The following is a 17,154-nucleotide window of genomic DNA, read 5'->3' as shown; positions in this document are numbered from 1 at the left end:
TTCATGCATATTTTTGCTTTTACCCATTAGCATTAGTGCTACGGACTTCTCTCTCGTACACATCACACATCTCTTGGTGCAGCTGTGCAGCTATAGCTGCGGAAAAAAAACAGCAAAAGCAAACCACCTGACCTTTTTTCTCCTTCTCGACCTGAGCATTAACTTCAGACCAGCTGTTTACTGTTTCTCCACTTCAGCAAAAGATGCTCCACATATGAGCTGCTAACAAACGCATCCATTTCCCTTTATAAAGCTACACGTCTCTCGTCTCTCAAATATGACGTTTTTTGTTGTTGTGATGAAGAAGAAGATGTTTATACACATATCAATGTGCGCATGTGAGGTGATTCAGGAACAGATTTGTTCACATTACACACAGATACAGATGCAAATCAATTACGTTTGTGAATGTGAACCGTCAAGATGGCCAAATCCGATCTGAGCAAAAACTCGGATTTGAGCAATGAGGCTTGTAATGTGAACGTAGCCTTACTAACCATACAGTGCAAGTCGATATAAAAATGTAAAAAAAAAAAAATAAGGCATTTATATTAGTTCATTCATTCTAAAATATTAACACAATGTATGAAACAACTGCCAGATTCACATTATGCCAAAAAATGTAGGAAAAAAAAAAAACCATATACAGTATATCTTACGCACTTTGTGGGCAAACTGTAAAGAACAGTTCTTTACCTATAAAAGAGTACGAACTGTATCAACTACGTTTTCTTTTCAAAACACTTTTTGCCGTCAGTATAAAGACTGTTCTGAACCAGTAATATACAGGATGTAGCTGTAGATGCTCAGTGGTTGACCTGCTAATAACGACTTGGATTCCCAAAGGCTCATTCCAGTTTTCCTAAACAAGATCCCAGGACTCCAGAACAGCTTTTGTGTTTTGTGTTGCTGATGTTTTCTGGGAAACAGTTAAAATGTAGCACACTAGAGGGCTGATTGGGTTGCATTGCCAGTTCAAATCCCGGTCATGCAGCTTGCCATCAGCTGCTAGAGCCCTGAGAGAGCACAATTGGCCTTGTTCTCTCTCTGGGTGGGTACAGTACAGTAGATGGCGCTCTTTCCCCTCCTCATCACTCCTAGGGTGATATCGATCAGCACAAGGCTGCATCTGTGAGCTGATGTATTGGAACCGAGTCGCTGCGCTTTCCTCCGAGCGTTAGCTCTGTGATGCTACTCAGCAATTCTGCATCAGCAGCAGTTTGAAAAGAGGCGGAGTCTGACTTCACATGTATCGGAGGAGGTGTGTGCTAGTCTTCACCCTCCTGGTGTGTTGGGGCATCACTAGTGATAGGAGGAGTCCTATTGAGTGCGTTGGGTATTAGGCCTTTTAAATTGGTGTGAAAATGGGATAAAAATGTAAAATAATAAAAAAATGTAGTACACTGGAAATGACGTGAGAACTGACGTTCTTTCCAGTACTGTGGATATGTTATAGCTTATATGTTGCTATTTTCTGGTACAGTAATTAAATAGTATTAAAGTGATATAGTCAACACCACTTCCAAAGCAGCGCACAGCATTTACTCAGAAAAACACTCTTCAGAAATGATCGTAATGTAAATCTGCTTTAGTTTATTAGTTCTCAGTGCGTGCCTGAAAAGGTTAATAATGACTCATTAAATGAAGTGAGTTGATTACTTGCATACTGGAAGCAAATTCTGTTGTTTTATTGAAAAATGGCAATCTTTGCAGCTTTGCCCAAAACAGTATTACTGAGCGGTACATAGAGCATCATTCATGTATTTAGGGTATTAATAATTGTAGATTTTCTGTTTGAGTACACACAATTACTTAAAGTCTTAAAAAATATAAATATCTGGGTACCACTTTAAAATAAGACTACCTTTACAAAGGGTTTATAAATGGTCTAAAATTAGTTTATGAATGGTTACTAATTAGGTTGTAAATGCCTTAAAAATCATTAATAATAGTTATAACACATACATAGAAAGGGCAATAGTATAGATGGCTGTGGGTTCACTATTTGGCAAACAACAGGTCATTGTTGCCCTTTCTACATATGTGTTATAACTGATTATTAATGATTTTTAAGGCATTTACAACCTAATTAGTAACCATTAATAAACTAATTGTAGACCATTTATAAACCCTTTATAAAGGTAGTCTTATTTTAAAGTGGTACCATTATCTGTCACATTCATTCAGTACCAGTCTGTTAGAGAGGCTCATTCTTACCCACACAAACACACACAATGAAAAGTATGTATCTCCATTGTTTTATGGGGTTTTTTTTTCCAGTTTGAACGTTACAGCTTCTCTGTACCCTGTATAAATAATACTGACAAATTAGCTTACTTAATAATTGGCTTGCATTCAAACTTAAAAACATTTTTGCCTTATTCCTGATTCTTCATGTTTTCATTGGACAGCGACAATACATATAAAAAAACAGTGTTTTTGTATTTTCTTTTATAAAAGAAAGTGCAAAAACACTTTTTTTAACAAAGATGGCATAGCTGCACATTTACAATGCTGGTCAAGAAAAACATAATAAGTAATACAAAGATCAGCAAAAATGATTGGTGATTGAATTCATTGATTAGGAAAAAATTGAATTTATTTGAATTTTCCAAACCCCTAAAGATTTATGCATCAGATGCAGGACAGACCTGCAGTATGATTAAACCCTGGATACTTTGGCTAAAAATACAGTTTTAAATAACTTACTAGCCACAATACGCACAAATCATAATCAGCTGTTTTAATACGACTGTCTTAAGGTTTCATTTATACTTATTTAAAATTTGGGATATTTTTTTTTTTTTTTTTTTAGAAAATCTAAAATCAACAAAGAATGTATTTTATTGTACTGAATATATTCCTGTTCTGTTGATTGATGCCACTGTTTGTTAGTTAGTTTGTTTTTTTGTCCATGTCATGCTTTGTTTGACCTCAGGTGTCATGACGTGTTTGGATTGATAATGAAAACATGTTTATATGTGTCTATATTTATAATGACAGTTATTATTGTTAATATTAATAATAATTATTAATGTTGCTTGAGTATTGCCCTGTACACAGGGCCAGTAGATCAGTGCCTATTGTCTGAATCCCTACAATCAGTCCAGCGTGTATCTTCCATTGTTGTGTACTTCTGATACTTAAATTGCCTTAATTATTTTAGATTAATGAAATAATTCTGTAATTAAACACTGATATTTAAATTAGAGCTTTATGGCTCTGTGTGTGTTTTTGTTCATACAGTATTTATTATTTGTTACAGTGAAGCTGATTCTGCCACCTAGTGACTTTTCAGTATAAGTGTCTTAATATAATAACAGGTCTTCCAGCCAATACACGTGACACACGAGTTTACCCACTATCATACCTCTCTCCGACTTCCAACTCTGATCATTCATTTTGCCTTGCCATTAATTTACACATGGCTATCCCATGACTTTTGTCTACGTCAATATACTATCTGCTACAATTACAATGAACCTAATATTCACATTATATCATTATAAAAGACTTTGCAGTATTTTTTTAACTGCAAAGAATTAAGATACAAAAAGAATTTATCTATTAAAGAAATGTATCATGTATGCCTTTTGGAGTATTTCCTTTAACTGTAAAGGATTAAGATTAAAAATAATTTAACTATTAAAGAAATAAGAAAAGTATCACTATTAATGTTATACCTTAAAGATGTTTCTTTTAACTGTAAGGGATTAAGATAAAAAAAAAAAATTAACTATTTATAAAATGTATCACTTTTAACATTCAGCCTTTTGGAATATTTCTTTTAATTGTAAATAAATAAGATAAAAATAAAGAAATTACCTATTAAAGAAATGTATCATTTTTAACGTTATGTCTTTTGGAGTATTTCCTTTAACTTTTTACAGTACCAAATATTTTGGACCAGCGGTGCCCACACTTTTACATGCCAATGTTAATTCATATTATGAATGAATGAAAATAATTTACATCACTTTTAACATTAAGCCTTTTTGAGTATTTCATTTAAGTGTTAAGGATTAAAATAAAATAGAATTCAGCTATTAAAGAAATGTATCATTTTTAAAGTTACGCCTTTTGGAATATTTCTTTTAACTGCAAAGGATTAAGATAAAAAAGGATTTGACTACTAAAGAATTGTATCACTTTTAACATTAATTAATCCTTTTGAAGTATTTCCTTTAACTTTTCACATTACCAGATTTTTTGAAACAGCGGTGCTCACACTTTTAAATGCCAATGAAAATTCATAATTATAAATGAATGAATGAATACATTTACATTTTAAGCCTAATAGATAACCATAACACAATCAAAAAGTTAAACTATGTGTAAATTTAGGAGAAAAAGAATTTGCTTTTAATAACATTTTTAAAAACTATCTAAAATTAATTTTCAATATTGCTGTGCCCTCTAATTTTTTTTGCATACATGTACAAAAATGTATTATGGTTTATATATTAGGGTTTTATTAGGGTTTTAGGGTTTATTTTATATTGTTATTATATTTGTCGTTATATTTCTAAACCTTAACGTCACACTTCACTAAGTTTCCCTCTGCACCACTAGAGGATGCCAATACTATATGATAAATAAGGCACTCATATGATGTCTATGATCAGGCCTGCCCCAGTAAAGGAAGAGCAAAATTTTCCTCAGAAACCACAAATTAACAGCTCCCCAGATAAGGGCACCTCAATGCTTTACAGAGTATTTTGGTTTGTTTAACACTTTTAAGTTACTACAGGATTCCCTCTGTGTTCCTTCATAGTCCAAGTACGTCTCGCTGCAGCCTGTAGGAAGGCGGAGTTGGACATCCAACTCCGCCCACATCCAACCCCGCCCACATGTGCTCTTGTACGCCAACCCCCCTACTTTTTTGTTCAAGAAGCACTGTGTGCCACGTGAAATACGCATATAACGCCGATGTTGCGCTAAATTTACGCATATCTTGTGAGTAGTTCCACCACGTAGCCTTGGCTACAGCACTACACATGCTGTAGTGTAATGCACAGATATCACAAAAAATAGGCTATATATACAGTACCAGCCAAAAGTTTGGAAACACTTTCTCATTCATTTTTGGTTTAACATTGTAAATAAAGTAATACATAAGGAATCATGTGAACTTAAAAGTGTATGATTTTATTGTTTTTCTTATATGGCATGCTGCTAACTTGTGGTTTATGAGGCTGGTAACTCATTCTGTGTAACAGAGGGAACTCTTGCTCTTCTTTTTCATCACGTGTGCCATTTCTCCTTTATTTTATACAATAAGCAAATAATTGCATACAACGATTTGCTGTTTCCAAAAGATCAATTGCCTCTGTCCTGTATATCACAATACATTATACATTAATCTGTCCCACTCACCAGCAGAGTAAGCCATTATTTCACTGCATTAATCCTTACATTTAAATTTGTTAAACTAGTTGCCAGAGTGTGTAGATTTTATAAATTTATTTTAGACTGGTAAATATCTCCAGAATTATTGATTAGCTATCATAGGAATCATTATTTACTTATTATATAAAGTTAAAACTTACGATATACAGTTTTTGGTTATGTTCCATATGAAATAAAGAGCACATTATCAATCATGGCTTTGCACTGGTAGAGGCTGGTCAAAGGGTGCATCTGATTATTAAAGTGTTTGATTGTTAGATCACACCTGTTCTCTGTACTGTAATGCTCTATACTTCATATTACAGATAGACAGTGCTTCTTATCACCACTCAGCAGGGGGAAGGCTATTTGTGTCATAGGCATAGCTAATATATAATAATGATATTAGAAGTAATTCTGCATCTTCACTGTCAACAGGGTGCTGAAAATATTACAGATGAGAATGACACAGCTGCACTGTATAGCATACAATTTAGGACCACCACAGAGCAGCTATTATGTGGCTTGTTGGTTATTCACAACACTACAGTGACACTGACATAGTGGTGTTAAGAGCTGTGTTGGTATGAGTGGATCCGACAAAGTAGTGCCTCTGGAGAATTTAAACACCTCATTGTCACTACTGGACAGGAAATGCTCCATCAACCAGCATCATGTGGGCAGCGTCCTGTATTCAGCATCAAGTAGGCACCATCCCATGGGCACTGATGAAGAATTTGCAGATTTGCAACAAACTGTGCAGCAACAGATTTAAAGATTCTGTCTCTGACTTTTCACTCACAATGTAAAGCAGCTGTTGGTAGAAGTGTCTAATAGAGTGAACAGTGTTTTATACCTATTGTATATTATACACCAGTAAACCATTATGCAACTAAAGTGTCCTAGATGCTAATTGGAGCTAAAAAAAAGAATAATAGAAGCAGAAACAAGCAGGTGGTAATAATGGTATGCTGGATAGTGTATAACGATAGAGTACAATATATCAAATGCTGTGGATTCAGAAATTAAAATATCATATGTATGCATAGCTATTTTGTCAATAATAATAATAATAATAATAATAATAATAATAATAATAATAATAATAATGATATCCCTCTCCTGCTTCTCCTCTCCCAATTTTTGTATGGCTGACAGTAGTTCCCAGGGAAATTAACTCCATTTACAAACACTTTGTCCAAGCTAATACAATATCTTTATTGGCATTTATTGGCACACTAGCCTTTAAAATGTTTGGTTACATGCTTTGGTCAAACAAATACAGAAGTCTTTATTTAAAAATGCAACACCCAGCCACTCACACACCCAGCCACTCACACACCCAGCCACTCACACACCCAGCCACTCACACACCCAGCCACTCACACACCCAGCCACTCATGAAGCTGGCTGCAGAATCCAGGGTGCTCGTTTTCGCTGTAAAATGCCACAAGCTCCCCTCGTCTCCCATGCCCAACGTAGCCTGTAATATAAGTAAAAGCACACACTTTCACAAAGTAACAATCTCTCAAGCCCCAATACCTTAAATATATTGACTTACCAATTTCTGACCTCAGGAAAAAATTATCAAAATTTATTTAGAACAAACATACCCAGTATGTAGTCTTTATAAGTTTCTTGACAGTTCTGGCAGCACTGCAGTTCGTACATCCTGCGAAACTCGTCTTTACATGCAGCACTGTGATGTTTTCATGGCACTACACCTGTAGGTTTAAAAAAATCAAGAATTTTAAAATGATTTCAAAATCAATGAGTGTAATTCCTTTTCTAAGGGAAAACAAACATCTTAACTGTACTGAAATATCATGCTTACTGTCAAGCCACTCGAAATGTGCCCGGGCCCGGAATGATTGTTGTCCAAACAATGTCCCGGAAGAGACGACAAACCAGTGACAGCTTTAAAAAAGCTTTGTCACCCTCTTCCAGAACTGTATCTATGAGAATAAGGGGCATCTGTGAAAAACATTATAGAAGCATGTAGATTTTGATTCATGAAAATTATAGTAATTGAAAAAAATGACCAGATAACATTCTAAGGCTGCAACCAATTACTATTTTGGTATTCTATTAATCTGAGTTGGCACTTATTATTTCAATCATATCCCCAATCTCTGATTACTGTAGGAATGGCTAGCATTTTTGCCTGAAGACTGTAGTCAGCGTCATTCTGTTGACTAATCTCTGCCTTAACGTAACAAAACAGCTCTCTGCTTTTCTATCCCTTTAAAATGATAGCTCTCCAATAGCTTATGGGCTTCAAATGCCCTTGAAATGACTAGTCAACACTAGGTCAAGTTGAAATTTCAAATAATGTCAACTTATCTTTTCAGCCCAATTCAGACTTTTGAAAACAAACCACAACAGTAAAACATTTTAAATGGCCCAGTTAAATTAACCCGAAATAAAAAACACACATCCACACCCTTACACCTGTTCAAAGGAGACGTTGCCCATTCTATCTCCTTCATCAGTCACACGTTCAACACGCTGAACTTTCCTGAGAGAAAATATAATAATTAATATAATTAATACCATGCACAGAGGAAGCAAGACCAGAACTGGGAGAAGGTGTATCAGGAGTAGCTGGCAGAGGGGGAGCTGGACGTGCATCAGAAGTAGCAACAGTCTGTGGATTAAACACTTCTGCTATAATGGTCTTGGTTGCACTGCTGCACAGAGATACATGATGTCTGAACTGGTCTTTGCATAGTATTGTATGGCTGCAATAGACACAAAAGTGTGCTGTAGGTGTGCAGTTTAGAGATGAAGGAAACTGTAAGACCAAAATGCACACAACATGCAATTAAGCCTATAAATATTAATATTCTTCAACTCATTATGCCCATCAATTGAGTGTAAGATGTAAGTGCATTTGTTGATTCAAGATATTACATTTACATGTTTATTTGTTATAGCCAATAAAATCAATATCTCTCTCTCTGTTTAAAGAAATACTTCCCCATACCGTTATTCTCGACTGCTTGTTTGATATGGTTTTGTAGATGTAGGCTGTTATTAAATCGCTGGTCAGTGTCAAAACTGAAGCAGGGGCATTTGAAAACACCACACTGGCCAAACCGTGAAGGGTCAGGAGTGGCCTGGACATGTGTTGGATGCTGTAAAACAGAAAGCAACAAAACACAACATGAGCTTACAATTACTATATCGGTGCACATTAATTGTAACTACATTCAGTACAAAGGTAATAAATGTGCATCGACTTAACCCTCCTGTTACGTTACGGGTCAAATTGATCCATTTAGTAAGATAGTAAAAGTATTTTTTCTGTATGAAACGTCTTCAGCTTGCCTTTATTTGTATAATTAACATATAACATGAAAATGGTTAATTTCATATTTGCAACAACCCCCTGCAAAAACTAAAACTAAAACGAAATTGTAATGTTATGTTTCATTTATATGTAAAAATATTGTGTTGGTTGTTTAAAAGTAACAAAGTAGTAAAACAAAAAAAAAGTAAGATTTTTTAAAATGTAAAAACAAGTGAATTATCCTAATTGAACTATTACCTCTATTGTACACTATTGTACTAAATGTTGATACAACAATCAGCAATGGAGTTAGTTATTAAATATTTACTCTTCTGGTTAGGATTATTTTGGTTTCAGAAATATTTTGGATAATTAAAAATGAACCAGGTCAAATTAACCCGGGAATACCATTGCTATTCCTGACAAATTAAATAGGAGGATTAAGCATTGATATCTTCAAATATTTATTTGTATGACTAAGACTTTGAACCAATTTGAGTTAGTTAGATTATCTTGCTATCTTGTTAGCCAATTAACTTCTTGTATAGACAGTTTAAACAGTTTTTTAGGTTAGCTGACTATAACCCCTAGCTATGCCTTAAAAACAAAACTGATGCCTAGCTCACTACTAGCTATGAGAGTTTATCTGTGATACCATTAATTGGTAGCATTTTAGCCCATAAAACAGAAGGTAAGATAACTAAAGTTTGAATTAGACAAGACTGGGTGCAATTCTGCATTAGAATCCATCAAAAAAAAACGGCAATATGACTAGCTAGAAGCAAACAAACCACATGGTACACGCGCCGATGTAGAACCTTCATGTGCGTATCAACGACTCACCGTTTATTCATAAAATATAATATAGAAAAACAAGAGGACATTATAAAAATAGCTCTGTTAACTTAAAAAATAACTCAATATTTGTACTTATCGCCATAACCGGAGATATAAATCAGATAGATGCTTTAGCTGCTTTCTCGGCTACAATTCCTGTTTACCGGGAGTAAATGTAGGCGTTCGTGACGGACGTAAGGTGGGTGTTGCTTTAGACGTAAGGCGGAGTTGGACATGGGCGGAGTTGGATGTGGGCGGGGTTGGATGTCCAACTCCGCCTTCCTACAGGCTGCAGCGAGCGGCTCCTCTCATAGTCTGCATGTCTTTAGTATAGGTTTACAATGGAAAAGCTCTCCCTGCACCACTAGAGGGCACCAATACTATTAAATTAATGTGGTGTGTAGTAAAAATGAAGAGCTGTCTGTTATAATGAATATGCAACATCTTTTTTCAAATGAGAAATGGTTGAAATAACAACAACAAAATGCAGAGCTTTCAGACCTCAATTAATGCAAAGAAAACAAGTTTATACTCATAAAGTTTTAAAAGTTCAGAAATCAATATTTGGTGGAATAACGCTGATTTTTAATCACAGTTTTCATGCATCTTGGCATCATGTTCTCCTCCACCAGTCTTACACACTGCTTTTGGATGACTTTATGCGACTCCTGGTGCAAAAATTCAAGCAGTTCAGTTTGGTTTGATGACTCGTGATCATCCATCTTCCTCTTGATTATATTCCAGGAGTTTTCAATTTGGTCAAATCAAAGAAACACATAATTTTAAAGTGGTCTCTTATTTTTTTTCCAGAGCTGTATATGCAATATTAATATTGAACATTGAAAATTCATGTTTAAAATTGCCGAGTTGAATATGGATGAGTATCTGAATTTGCAGTTAAAGTTTATATTAATTAAATATTAACGTATTTATAAATATTTAAATATCTTTATATATTACATACCTAAAAAACACGTATTTGAACTACATAAGATAACCATAAATACCATAATTAGTGCGAATGTTATAAAGTTTCTGCAATAAATAAACGCTAAATGAGCGGTAGACAAAAGTATCTGTTCCAGTCCACCTTAAAACAAAAATAATTACTCCCAGTCGCCCTTAAAAAACTTTCTTCAAAAGCTGGAGGCAGGGGCCGTCTCTCGAAATCGCAATCTGATTCGTGTTCGGCCATGAGAATCCCACCTCAGTTTCTCATTGGCTGTATTAAAATGAACTAGGCGTGTCCCTTGCTCTTATTGGCTGCATGCTAATGTAGGGGCGAGTCGTTCAGTGCAGAGGAATGAGTAGAGGTGACGTCAGCCCCCCGCCTAGCAGCTAGAGCGAGGAGGGAGCGAGCGAGCGTGCGCACGCGTGTGTCAGTGCGCGTGTGGACAACAAACATGGCGACAGGATGGTGCGGGAAGGGGAGCGCGCTGGCTATGGTGGTGTTGGCGGTTTGCGGGGTCTGCGCGGGCGCAGCGGAGAGGGGAGCGGGCGCGGGGGGATCCGGGGACGCGGGCGGAGAGCCCCGCATCCTGGGCGTGCGGCTGGAGGGCAGCGACAAGCCGTTCACGACCACCGAGGACGGCGTGATCCAGGTGACCGAGGAGAGCAGCGTGTCCCTTCGCTTCTACGGGCTGCACCTGAGCAACGACACCCGGGCGCAGGTGAGGTTCGTGGATCTGGGCGGGGACGCAGGTGGAGGTGGTGCAGGTGGAGGTGGAGGTGGAGGAGGTGAGGATGCGCTGAACGGCACCTGCGACGATGTCACCAAAGACATCACCGTGCGGGGCAGCATGAACGTGAGTAAGCTGGGCACCTCTGCGGTGCTGCGCGTAAAAGTGAAGCTGCTGCGTAAAAGCGAGAAGCAGAGGGACTATGGCATGTGCACGAGGAGCCAGAGGGATGGTAGGTGGCATCTGCTGGGCGAGCAGGATGGCAAGCTGCGTGTGGTGGAGGAGAAGAAGTCACTGCTGCCTCTGTGGCTCCAGGTGATTCTGATCTGTGGCCTGCTGGTGCTGTCAGGTATGTTCAGTGGCTTGAACCTGGGCCTGATGGCACTGGACCCAATGGAGCTGCGCATTGTGCAGAGCTGTGGCACCGACAAGGAGAAAAAGTATGCCCGCAAGATCGAGCCCATCCGCAGGGAAGGGAACTACCTGCTCTGCTCCCTCCTTCTAGGCAACGTCCTGGTCAATACCACCCTCACCATCCTCCTGGATGACCTCATAGGCTCAGGTGTGGGCGCGGTGGTGGCCTCCACCATTGGCATCGTCATCTTCGGCGAGATTGTGCCCCAAGCCCTCTGCTCTCGCCACGGCTTGGCGGTGGGTGCCAACACCATCCTGCTCACTAAGTTCTTCATGCTGTTGACCTTCCCCATGTCCTACCCAGTCAGCAAGCTGCTGGACTGCGTCCTGGGCCAGGAGATGGGCACCGTCTACAACCGTGAGAAGCTGGTGGAGATGCTGAAGGTGACCGAGCCGTACAATGATTTGGTGAAAGAGGAGCTCAACATGATCCAGGGAGCCCTGGAGCTCAGGACTAAGACAGTAGAGGATGTCATGACCCCTCTCAGCAACTGCTTCATGATCCACAGTGATGCTGTGCTGGACTTCAACACCATGTCCGAGATCATGGAGAGCGGGTACACTCGCATCCCCGTCTTCGAGGATGACAGGACTAACATTGTGGATGTCCTGTTTGTGAAAGACCTGGCCTTCGTGGATCCTGACGACTGCACCACCCTCAAGACCATCACCAAGTTCTACAACCATCCGGTCCACTTTGTTTTCCATGACACCAAGTTGGACTCCATGTTGGAGGAGTTCAAGAAAGGTGTGTTGGCACGGCACAGGGTCTGGTGTGGGGTTGTTGGTGCAGGTTGAAGAGGGTGCACTAGTAGTTTTTTTACTCTGAACAGGAAGGTTTTTCTGAAGGTATTGTAGATAGATTGTACATAAGCAATGATTCAAATCAGATGTTTGTTTTGGGTTCAGGCAACTCAGACTTGTCCTCAGGTCCATCCAGATGGTCCACAGTTTTGCTCTGTCTATATATATGTATGTCATGAACTGAGCAAACATGGAAATTATGAGGACTGGTTTGAGAGGCACTTGCACAAAGAAGCATTAGTCTAAGGCCTCTTAAAGTATCTCCTATCATAAAGACTTAACACTGATCAGTTTCATCAGGTCTAATCAATATGAATGAAATTTAAAGTAACAGTCTGTAGGTTTTGGGCATGTGGGGATTGAGAAAGTGTAATTGCAGCAAAAGTAACCAGCAAATTATACTGGATCTTCTTTAAAAGCTGTATGTGTGACATAAGTATACACAAATCCTTCCAAAACCTACCAGACCACTCTGTTTTTAGATTAATAATATATTAGAGATTACAGGGTTCGTTAAAACAGCACACTGATACCATAAATCTTAAAGCTTAATATAGGGGTGGGCGATATGGCTCTAAAATAATATCACGATATTTCAGGGTATTTTTGCGATAACGATATACTTGGCGATATAGGAAAACTAAAACAATTCATTCATTTCAGGAATATAGTATAATAGTTTAACAGAATAATCATAATGTGGCAAAATAAATAATATAGCATAAAATAATATAATGCAGCAAATAATATTGCAGAATATTTAGTGCATGCATATAAACTGCAAACTAAAACAATTATACAATTAAGACATTAAAGTTTCACAGTAAATAATAGAATACTTTTAAGACAGAACAGCCCTATTATCACAATATGGATTTTTAATATCATGATATTTCTGTGTCACGATATATTGTATACGATATAATATTGCCCACTCCTAGCTCAATATGTAAGGACTGCTGCTTTAAGTTAAGCATATTACTAACATCATATTAACAATGAATCTCACCAAGCTTGTTTAATCTCTAGTCAGGTCAAATTTATTTGTATCACACATTTTGTTAACTGATGTTGGATATAACACTCATTCAAAGCTAAAGGAACTTAACTACTCTGGGATGGTCTAAGACTCATAAGGGGTTCTATCCTTTTTTTTTTGGTCCAAGCCACTTATACAATAATTAATAATGGTATAACGTAGTCTTAACACCACTTACTGGTGTTGTACTGAAATAATCATTGAAATGCATAGTAATAGTAGTTATAGCAATAAAGAAGTAATAAAGATTGATAATAGTAATTATAATAGCCACATAATCAGTAATACTACTGATTCGTTTATTGTTTAGTGGAAGGGCTTGTTTTTATTACAGCCTTTCTGCAGTATCAGTATGACGAAGGCCAATATCAATATAAAGCATAACTGTTGTGCACTGAAGGAAAGGAAATATAAATACTACATAAGGATTAGAGATGGATCAGTCTGGCAGTTGTTAGCTTATATTTTTTATGTACATATATCTTCCAGTGTCAATGCCAGTATGTGAATATTTATAAAAGCTCTAAATTACGACTATCTTGACAGGAATTTGCATTATATAGAAATATACTGATGTCAGAAGTCATGGGATAGCTGCAAGTAGATGTAAATTGATCATGTAGACTTGAGAAGTGATCATGTAGAAGTTGTGAGGTGTCTTCTTGTAAGGGAGGTTGAATGCTGGCCAGCATGCACATGGCAAGGCGATGTGAGTTAATAGTTGGATCGGATATTCTGTTTTTTTAAGTTATGTCCACTGTGGGCAGCATAGTGAATTTAATGATCGTGACCAACGGCATCTGGCAAGAATTGTCCACGTGTACGTCCACACATACGTCCACACGTACGTCCACATTCAGTGCAGAAGACTCCCACATGCATATCCTACAGGTTTTTTTTTATAAAGCTTCTGTGTGATTTGGGATGGAAGTAATGGAACTCAACACTACTAGTTCTTGTCCAATTACTTTTGGCATGGCAGTGTAATACGTTTTTAATACAAAATTTCTCTATATTTCTCTCCTTATTAAATATCAACTGTAGGGGTGCAAGGTATGACTTTAAAAACACAATATTAATTAAATAAAACATATAATTTCAGGAATACAAAACTTAAGCAAAATTAATGACTGATTAAAATAAAACTTTATTTGGCGATATTGTTGCATATGATATAATATGACGCACGTTTACTTGAGATTTTAATAAGACAATAAGAATTTTTTGTGGACGATATATCATCCCAGAAATTATTGCTATACACAATATTTTTGTAATTTTATGAATTATTTGAATTAACCATTTATCATAATTCGTTTGGAAATTATATACTTGTTTCTTCACCTACTTTAGTCCACACGGTGTGTATGGAGCCCCAGTTATTGAAGCACGACTGGCTAAAATATTTAAATAAACACAATAGATGATAGATATCACGATTATCAAAAATGATTGAGGTCATGTTCATTTATTGTACGATAAATCGATATTGCAATTATTGTAGGCCTAGAAGTCAGTGGTCCAGCATGTCATGATACTAATAATGCACTCCATATATCCAGGATTGAAGTAAAATAAATAAAATTGGAGAGATATAAATTGAGAACAGTGTAATTTTTGTTAAATGGCCCATATAGCCCTAAAATAATCACCATATTTCTGGGTATTTCTGATAAATTTTTGCTGTATTCATAAATGATGGCAATATTATTGCTTCTGATACGATATGGCACACCCCTAATCAACTGTTTAGCTAAATTTTACATGAGTTTGACACTATTTTAGTCAAGAAGTGCTCACCATAATAAGAAAACGAGTAACAGTGAAGTCATACAGCAGTGCATTCCAGCAGTGCATCATCTTCCTCAATAACCTCTCCCGTCTGTTTAGTCTGCTATTTGTCTGCTTTTGTTTCTTTGCAGCCAAGCATGGCTTACACTAAAGAGGTTAAGTCCATTATATGTGAACAAAGGGCAGCAGTTTACAGTCAATAGGCTTCGGCCCTGTGCTCTACACCTGCCAGTGGCATCCTGGCTGGTCTTCCCCATGCGTACAGTGTGGCAGCGGCAGCCAGCTCGCCCGGTCTCACTCTGTGCCGGCAGCACGTGACCTCAGGTTGAATGATGCTTTGACAAAATGAGAAGCCTAGTGTATCCCAGGGTTACTGGCTTCATGTTTGTTGTGGTTGCATTCATTCATCAATCCAGCACTTCATTCTCTTTCAAACCACCATCTGCTTTTTGCCTTTTCATAATGAGTAATGCATAATGAATGAATAGGGCTGTGTGAGTGTATTTGTAGCATAGCGAAGTTTCTGTTCATGGTCATCAACCATACACGGATTAACGCTTTATGTCTTTTATATCAGCTCCACTGACCATATAGGAGCATTTCGTTAGCCACCTGTTTCTCTGTATACTTCATTATTACCCTCCCTTCACCCTGTTCTTCAATGCTCAGGACCCCACAGGAGAGAGAAAACCATAAAACCATAATCCAACTGATTTTGCTATTTATAGGTATATGTTTGAGTAAAATAAAAATTGTTGTTTTATTCTATAAACTAGAGACAACATTTTTCCCAAATTCCAAATAAAAATATTGTCATTTGTTTGCAGAAAATGAGAAATGGCTGAAAAAAACAAGTTTAAATTCATAAAGAGTTTATTCATTTTAAGAGTTCAGAAATCAATATTTGGTGGAATAACCCTGTTTTTTTTAATCATAGTTTTCATGCATCTTGGCATGTTCTCCTCCACCAGTCTTACACACTGCTTTTGGACAACTTTGTGCCACTTTAATTTGGTAAAACCATTTTTAAGTGGTCTCTTTTTTTTCCCCAGAGCTGGTTGTACACAGATGGGTGTGGTGGTCATGAATGAGAATTTCTTGCGTATAGCTATCTTGTTAATAGAAAACACAGGTGCACCACTGACTGATTAAAACCCTGACAACCTGTCAGATGTTCATTGCTGTCATTTGTCTGCTGATGCTCTGCGCCTTTAAAACATCAATCTGCAAAAGTCAGAGCTCACCTGGCTCTTAAAGTTGATGGCACAATGAATTTTTCTGTTGTTACGATACTTGTTGATGGTTCACCTATAGATCATTAAAATAGGTCCCTCTATCTCTGACTTTACTTTATCTACAAGGTGTTTCAGCTGTAGGTAGGAGTGTGTTACAGAGTAGAGAACTGTGAGTGATGATTAAACACATTGTTTAAAAACTACAGCAGCACTGCTGTATCTGATCCACTCACTGTACCATCACAACACACACTAACACCATGCTAATCAGCGCTAATCACTACAGTGCTGAGAATAATGACCCTCCACCCAAATAATAATAATATCTGCTCTGTGGTATTGAAAAACAGGGTGAATAAGGATAATAATGAAATATACATAGAAACAGACACAGGACTACAGTCTGTAAATATAGAACTACAATATGATGACTGCACAAACAAGGAGGTGGTGTTAATGTTTTGGCTGATCATATACAGTACAGTACTGTCTAAGAAACAGCCGTTTTTAGTGTGGTGGGGGTGGGGGACTTGTTGATATTCTCCTAGGTGACACAGTGCACTCAGTCATGTCAGGTCCTTCTGACTCTGTTTAGACAGGGGAAGCTTGTTCGCTAAAACTTTAATGCTCAAATTGTGTTAGAAAAAAGTCATTTTTAACAAATAACATCACAAA

General features: G+C 37.3%; 1 protein-coding gene and 1 long non-coding RNA gene across 5 annotated transcripts in view; one reads left to right on the top strand and one right to left on the bottom strand.

Annotated features, from left to right (window-relative positions):
• Positions 1–6,581: 6,581 nt before the first annotated feature.
• LOC111193743 (uncharacterized) lies at positions 6,582–9,814 on the bottom strand. Of its 4 annotated transcripts, XR_007428881.1 has the most exons (6): positions 9,524–9,814; positions 8,375–8,525; positions 7,840–7,906; positions 7,223–7,343; positions 7,002–7,112; positions 6,582–6,871 (listed from the first exon to the last, which is right to left on the bottom strand). It is a non-coding gene; the product is annotated as an uncharacterized LOC111193743 (long non-coding RNA). The 4 variants fall into 4 exon arrangements; XR_007428882.1 differs by lacking the exon at positions 9,524–9,814 and having other exon boundaries at positions 7,832–7,906; positions 8,375–8,839; XR_007428880.1 differs by lacking the exon at positions 9,524–9,814 and having other exon boundaries at positions 7,223–7,362; positions 8,375–8,836.
• A 1,067-nt stretch (positions 9,815–10,881) lies between these two features.
• LOC103022874 (metal transporter CNNM4) overlaps positions 10,882–17,154 on the top strand; it is a 52,353-nt gene continuing 46,080 nt past the window's right edge. Inside the window, exon 1 of the mRNA XM_022667306.2 lies at positions 10,882–12,358. Coding sequence (XP_022523027.2) covers positions 10,921–12,358 — 1,438 coding nt within the window. The 5' untranslated portion in view covers positions 10,882–10,920. The remainder of the gene's footprint in view (positions 12,359–17,154) is intronic.

The sequence above is a fragment of the Astyanax mexicanus genome, chromosome 22 (assembly GCF_023375975.1).
Source record: "Astyanax mexicanus isolate ESR-SI-001 chromosome 22, AstMex3_surface, whole genome shotgun sequence".
NCBI lineage: Eukaryota > Metazoa > Chordata > Actinopteri > Characiformes > Acestrorhamphidae > Astyanax > Astyanax mexicanus.
Note: the sequence above shows the minus strand (reverse complement) of the source record. Positions and strands in the feature narration are given on the sequence as shown.